The sequence below is a fragment of the Gambusia affinis genome, linkage group LG06, assembly GCF_019740435.1.
Source record: "Gambusia affinis linkage group LG06, SWU_Gaff_1.0, whole genome shotgun sequence".
In the NCBI taxonomy this organism is placed as follows: domain Eukaryota; kingdom Metazoa; phylum Chordata; class Actinopteri; order Cyprinodontiformes; family Poeciliidae; genus Gambusia; species Gambusia affinis.
Window position 1 is genome coordinate 14,529,164 of NC_057873.1, and position 7,554 is coordinate 14,536,717.

The window sequence follows — 7,554 nt, forward strand, 5'->3', positions numbered from 1 at the left end:
TTTCCTTCCACGAACTTCTCACAGTAGTTTGCTGAAATTGTGGTCCATTCCTCCTGACAAAACTGGTGTAGCAGAGTCAGGTTTTTAAGCCACTTTGTTTAAACACTTTTCAGCTCGGCCCGCAAGTTTTCTTTGGAGCTGAGAATTAATCCTTTATGATGGTCACTCCAAAACAGACTGTTGCTCTTTAACCACTTTGTAACTATAATTAAGTGGTTATGCCTAGAGTACGGTAATGGGCTGTTTCACATTTGAGTTGCTGTTCTTTCAAGCGTCCTCCTCAAATATGTTGTGAATTTAGAAACTTGAAAAGCCATGACCTCATCATTTGAATTTTCCTCAATTGTTAAAAAAAATGGTTGTCTTTGGGTTGAATTTGGACAAAGCAAGTTTAAAAAATAGAAGAAAAAAAAAATCCTAATAATCTGGCATTTAGGAAGTAGAAAGGATTTTGAAAATTCTAAATGACCCGAAACATTTAGTTTGATTTAGTGTGAAACACTGAGAAACTATAGTTCTGTTTGTTTTTATATAGTACACACAATGTTTGGTTTCAGTTGCATCAGAGCACTCATGTTTTTGCTGTTTGCTGCCCTCAGCAGGAGGATGGTGGTTCTGCAGCTCCACCAGCCAGAACAGAGTCGAACCGCATCAGCAATTCCTCCCTGGGAGGAGGAGGTGGCGGCAGTGGTGGTGGTGGAGGCGGTAGTGGCGGTGGAGGAGGAGGAGGGGGTCTGATGGGTGAAATGAGTGCCATTCTGGCACGCAGGTGAGTTTAGAGTCATGCATCAAATCGAATGTTCACAAAGGTTTTGGCTATATAGTTCTTTGCTGCCCTCTGTTCATTTTAAAATCAATTGACAACAACAGAATATTCACACATCTCTCTGTAAACTGACTGCATTTAAAATAACAAAGCAATTTAATTTTACTTCAGGAGAAAAGCTACAGATACAGCAGAGAAGCCTCCCGTGAAGACGCAAGATAACGTAAGAGTCCGTTCATTACAGTATTTCTGATTAACTGATGACATCAATTAAAAGTCGATGTAGACGTTTTGTAGAAAATTGATACATTAAAGGTTAGAAATAGCTACATATGACTCAGTGTTTACAGAAGTTGTTGTCTTTTCTCCACAGGATGATTCAGAGCCTCAAGGTCAAAATGGTGAGAACTGAACCGTTTTATTCATAGCATGCCGCCCACATTCTGGCCAATATTAAGTAACAGTTTTGCAAAGCTGAACTGAGAGGCTCATGTTTCTGTCTGTTCTCCCTTTTAGACTCACTAAGAAGACCTTGGGAGAAAACGTCCATGATTAGGTAATCTTGGATGAACTTACTTCAGTCTAAGCATCATCAGTAAAATTTTAGGTCACAGATGTCTCACCTCAAATTTTTACTCAAAGTCACCTCCAAACTGGTCCTCCATCAAAGTGTGTGTGTCTATTTATTGCTGGTATCTCTCCTTAAGTGTGTTTTTGTGTCTAAAAGTCATTCATATTCATTCTAAGAGCAGAGTGTGTATGTGTGTATTTCACTAACAGGAATAACTCCATCCCCAAGAGCATGGACACCACTTCCTCAGTGTCCCAAGCTCCAAGGTACACGTGCTGTTCCCCTCCCTCCACTCCTCTGCTCCCCTCCAGCCTTCGCTTTCCTTCTGACGGCAAAGCAGCTCTGCTGCTGCTGCTGCCTACACACCTGAGTAGCAAATTGTGCAGTTGATAGCTCCATCTATTGGATCAGAACCCGTCATGCGTGTGTACACCCAAGAGAGCTACTGATGGTCTACCTTATCATTTTAGTGCTGCAAACCACATGAAATGGAACCCTGATTGACAATGACACTTGGTTTTGGTTTCGTCTTCGGCATTTATGCCCTTGTATTCTGGTAAACTGTGCCTCATCTAAACACAGCTTTGTTATATGTGGCGCCTTTAAAAACTACCAATACACCTATTACTGTTTCATGTTGAAACCTGGAATTTTAAGGTATTTTGTGGAATGCTTATGTAATTATCCAACACAAAGTTGGGAAAAGAAAAGGTTGCATGGTTTTCAGCTAGGTTTTTTTTTTATTTAAAAAAAGCAGAGTTGGGTTATAAAACAATATGTGAAGCACCCACTATAAAAATGGTGAGTGAAATGCTGTGGAAATAGTTTTCCACACCTGGGAAGCAGGTGAAAATATTTGGCCAAAGTTTTACTATGTGAATATGCAAAGCTGATGCAGTCATACCCCGTAAGATTCACAGCTATAATGATCATAAAACATTATTACACTAATGAAATCTACAAAGTGTGATTTTTGTATTAAGCCCACCAATTCATTACTTTGTGACAACATTTTGAAAACCACATTCTACTTCCCAGGTTTGCACTACTTTGTCTAATACATGAAATACGAATAAAATAAATTTTGGTTTGTGGTTGAAAACGTTACCAAGGCACTGTTCTGTCAATAAGCTCCAACAAATACAAAATTGATGATTAACTACTTTCTTTAATATATACTAACCCGCATTGCATCTCATCATGTTCCATCCACTGTCCTGTTATCCTTGTTGTACTATATTTTGTTTCCTCCAACAATGAATAATTTCCTTGTGAAATACTGTCAGTAACATTACATTTTTTATGTTTCTTGTTTTATAGGGCGAAGGGTGCAAGCAATAATAATGATGCAGGTGGATCTGACGGCTCTGATTTAGACAACCTTAAACAGGTAAACGCTCACTGTTTTTATCGGTTTTTCACTTCTGGACTATGATTATATGCACTGAAGTGTGAATGGAGCTCCTGATAGATAAAACATCGGGAGAATGTTTTATCGCTAAAACCACTAAAGGAGAATTTAAAAAGAGCTTTGGATCTTTTTCTGTTTTCTCAGAAAGATTATCATATTTGAAAATGTCAAAGAAATTAATTCTGACATTGGCATGTTTATTATTTTACATTATAGTCTGACATAGTAATAAACCACATCTGCTTTATGAAGCCTCCACAGATTCAGTCATTTAGCTGCTTTCTTTTTCTTTTTTTTCCTTTTTTTTGAAAGTACAGATAAACCATTACAAACTTGTGTCCTAGACAAATCCACCTTAAAGCTGAAATAGATTCCAACTGGCTCATTTTTTTTGTAGGTTTAGATGCAAGCATCCAACATTGGCTCTGAAACATGTTCATCTTTTGAACAGTTAGTCAATGTTGTCTGTCAGCAAAATACTAAAAATGTATTTCACCAACTCTGACCAAGTACTTATCAGATCTGGACACACACTGAATACTTTACACCTTATTGCTCCATTTGTTAGTCATGTCATTCTGCCATCTAATTGTCTGATAATCCATCTGATTCTTCATCCGTCTTTACAGTCTGTGATTTTGCAAGTTCCTGATTTAAAGCCTGGCTGCTGTATAAATAGTCATAAATTGACAGTGAACAATGACTGTGTCACTGTGATGTGTTTGTTGCCTTGCAGGAGATCCTGGAGGAGGTGCGGAAAGAATTACAAAAAGTCAAGGAGGAAATTATTGGAGGTAAGGCTTTATCAATCAAGAAAACACCATAACAGTACTTGAATATCCAGATCAATAGGTCTCTATTGAGCAAGTATCACAAGAAAAAATATTTAGGAATAATTCTGGATGCTTAGTTAAATTTGAGAAGCCATGTTGATAAAATCAGCAAAACTGTTAGATCAAATATAAACTGTTCTAAAATTATTAGAAATTGTTTAACACTTCGCTGTGCCGAGATGTTTTTTAACTCAATGGTCCTCTCACATTTTTCCTATGGAGCTATTGTCTGGTCTCATACTAGTCAAACTACACGCAAACCATTAGCAAGTCTCTATAATCGGGCTTTAAAGGTTTTATATCAAAAGCCGATCAGATTCCATCATTGTCACATTTTGGCAAAATTTAGCATTTTGGACATTCTTAATTTTATAAATTATAATCTTTTTATAAAATATAATCTTTTAAAATTGATTTTTAAGTGTTTATCAGATCTACTAGAGCGGCTTCAGATGGAAATTGTAAGGTCCCCTTGCCAAGAACCACTTTTGCTCAAAGTGCTCTCTGTCCGTGAGAGAATCTGCAGTTTGGAACTCACTTCCTGTTGATTTAAGATCCGTAACCAGTTTTAGTACGTTCAAAAAACAAACAAAACTCTGGTTATGTCAAAAACAGAACTGTATCCATTTTTGATGTTCTATGTTTCACTGTTTGTTTGCAGATGTTGTCAGCATTATGTTGTGCTATTTTAAATTATTATCACTTAAATTTTTAGAGGTACTTTTTAAAAGCCCATCTAGGGACAAGTGCTGCGAATTAGCTGCTGCTGTTGCACTATGATGCAAACGTGGGACTGCTGTTTTGTTCAGTTTGTCTACGTCGATGTGTGTCTGTCCCTATCAAATAAACTTAAAACATAAATAAAAAAAAATCAGCATGCAGATTAAATCATAGCCCCACAATATTTTATCACGTTGTTGTTGCATAATATCCTCAAACTTGAGTGTAGTTTGTTTAATAGACCAAAAAAATTCTTGCATAGTTGTAAAGCTGGCAAGAAAAACAATTACAGCTCAGTTCAATTGATTGGACAGTCTGTAGGCATGAATTTGTTCAAAACCTGCCACAGATTTTTGCCTCTGGACTTTTCCTGGGTCATTCTAACACAAGGATGTGCTTTGATCTAAACCATTACATTGTAGCTCTGCCAGGATGTTTGGGCTCTTTGTTCTGCTGGAAGAGGAAGCTCTCCACACAGTCTTAAGTCTTGCAGATTCCAACAGATTTCTTCCAACATTGCCCTGCGTTTAGCTCCATCCACCAGCTTTGACCAACTATGTTGTCCCTGCTATGTTTCTGTCTAAGCACAGTGTTCTGCATGTATGCCAAACATTTCAGTTTTGATCGCCTTGGATCAAAGCACCTTCTCCTTAGTTTATTACCTACAAGCTTTGGATATTGTTTCATAGCCAAATCCAGCTTTAAACTTCTCCAAAATATTCTCCCTGACTTGTCAAGCGTGGGTTTTTCGTCTTCATGGTGCCGTTTGTTCACTATTGATGTTCTCAGACAAACATTCCATCTTCCATCTGAAGCCGCTCTAGTAGATCTGATAAACACTTAAAAATCAATTTTAAAAGATTATATTTTATCTTCATAGAAAAGATTAAATGACATGAAAATGCTTAAGGAGTACTATTCTTATATGGTATTGTACAATTCTTGTATTTATTTACCTGTTTGTTTTCCCATTTCTTGTTTTGCAGCCTTTATTCAGGAACTTCAAAAGAGAAGCACATAGTTCTGCTGGGTTGTCTGGTTGAACCGAGGGTTGTGATGCGGTGAGGAAGTTTAGCCACATCTTGCACCAACAACTCCTGTGCTGTAGCCCAGGGATTTCTCCTCCTTCACCTTTCATCTTTTTCTTCTATCAATCTTAAACACAAGAGAGCATTCTTGCTTATTTGTACAACAGAAACTTTTGTTTCATGTCAAGTCTAGCCCAGGGGCTTCCTCACGTCACCATCCAGCACTTCAGATGATGCTACTTGTGTCCACTCCCTTATGCTGTCAAATGCATTATTACTGATAGAGCACTCTTCAGTATTCAGGGAACGTTTTACTTAATTTTTTATTTTTTATTTTTCACTGTAATAACGAATCATATTTTTTACTAAAATGTTATGGTTACTTAGTAGTTTTAAGTTGGAATTGCTGAATTCAAGGATGGATCTGGAAATCAAACTCACTCATCTCCTTCAAGACTTTGAACTTCCAGGAAGGACGCAACTCAAAAAAGCCTTCACTGCTGCAACAAAGAGACGCTTGAGGAAGAGGAGTCGAGCAAAAGGGAATCTATTGGACGAGCCGAGTGCTGTGAAAGAAGAGTGTGTTGTAGTTTTATCATTTGTGAGAATTTTTTTCTCTTTGCATTGCACTTGTTCTGGAGGAGGTGTGTCTGCGCCACACTGCCTTGATAGACTATTCCCTCTCACTCAAAACAAGACATTATCAGTCGGCCAATGCAGTGGTGGTCCTACTGTCTACTGTGCTTCTGCCGGTTATTTTGCTTTTACTACAGATATGTTTTTTTATAATTATTTTTTCTTTTTTGAAACATGAGAAAATGGCCATAATGAGGTCAATTAATTTGGCCGTGACCAACTGCCTTGAGAATAAATCTATATATATATCTATCTATATATAAGGAATTATATATATTTGTTTTGAGGGAAAATGTTAACAAAAATTTAAATTGTGTTTCTATTTTAATTGATGACTGGTGAGTGGGGATTTCTTTTTCCATTTTTTTTTTTTTCAATGATTGTTTTTTTCTTACGAAATGTTCTTTTGGGGGGGGGCTTCCTTTTTTTCTAATAGCCTATACTTTTTACACTGAAATATAAAGAAAACAGCTTAGACACTGGACTAGCAATGCCTTTATAGTCAAATACAGCTGCTTCTTAAAATTCATCCCTGTGTAATGAGTCTTTTTTTTTTCTATTGAAAATTTGTCATCTGGAAATGAAGCACTTTTTCCAATGAGCTGTACCAATAATATTTTGATGTTATCCAGGTTGGGGTACATGACAAGAATGCCTTAGCTTCTGTGTATTTGATTGGCATTAGAAAAAATTATTTGACACATTTGAGACATAAATTTCACATGTAATGTTTGCCACACATTTTAGCTTCTAACCAACAAAATAACATTAACTGGGTGAGGTATACAGACATTACAAATAGGCAAATTAAAGAAGGACATAAGTATGCCATTTTCATATATTTGTGTTTAAAATATAAAACTAAATTAATTTCTTGAGATTAACATGGCACTTTGTCTTGAGATCCCTGACTTTGTAGGTCAATTTTTAGAGAATATTTAAACTTTTAAGACAGACAAAAGCTTTGCTTTAAAAGTGTGGAAATAGTGTAAACCAGCTGCATAGCAGTCAGTGTGCAGCAACAGGTGGGGGAGGAACAGCACACTGTTGCTTCATAGCTTTCACAGACGAAACATTGGTGCTTCCTCTGGTGTCATGAAGACAAGCCTAAGCCGAACAAATATTACAGAAAATGTTGATTCCTAAATTGTAATTTTCTTACTAACCTGTTAGCGGTAGGTTTCAATGTGGTGGAGGCTGTATATTACACTAAACATAATCCCTGTTTAAAAACATTGAAGTTTACTATATTTTACTTGAAAAAACATTTTATAGAGCATATTTTCTGGCAGTCAGACAACCTTTGATTAAAAAATGCATCCTAAAAAAATAATGCAGACATCTGCAAGCAGATTAAATATAAAACATATTCCAAAAGTTTATCTTTCAATAGTTTGTCTGAAATGCTGAATCATAAAAAGGTTTTCTGCATAAAGACTACATGAAGTGAGTGTGTTTGATAAGATGGGGTTAACTTCCTTAACCTCCAGTGCTTATAACCTCTGATCCGATCTGAGGAAGATTAAGTGTAAAAATAATCACTATAAAAGTACAAATGTATAGACTGTATCCATGGCTTCCAGTTAAAC

General features: G+C 36.5%; 1 protein-coding gene across 1 annotated transcript in view; it reads left to right on the forward strand.

The window, feature by feature from the left end:
- vaspb (vasodilator stimulated phosphoprotein b) overlaps positions 1 to 6,494 on the forward strand; it is a 31,336-nt gene extending 24,842 nt beyond the window's left edge. Inside the window, exons 8-15 of the mRNA XM_044119524.1 lie at positions 600 to 769; positions 938 to 989; positions 1,140 to 1,167; positions 1,283 to 1,322; positions 1,547 to 1,603; positions 2,658 to 2,727; positions 3,485 to 3,542; positions 5,288 to 6,494. Of these exons, the coding sequence (XP_043975459.1) occupies positions 600 to 769; positions 938 to 989; positions 1,140 to 1,167; positions 1,283 to 1,322; positions 1,547 to 1,603; positions 2,658 to 2,727; positions 3,485 to 3,542; positions 5,288 to 5,322 (510 nt within the window). The 3' untranslated portion in view covers positions 5,323 to 6,494. The remainder of the gene's footprint in view (positions 1 to 599; positions 770 to 937; positions 990 to 1,139; positions 1,168 to 1,282; positions 1,323 to 1,546; positions 1,604 to 2,657; positions 2,728 to 3,484; positions 3,543 to 5,287) is intronic.
- Positions 6,495 to 7,554: the final 1,060 nt, after the last annotated feature.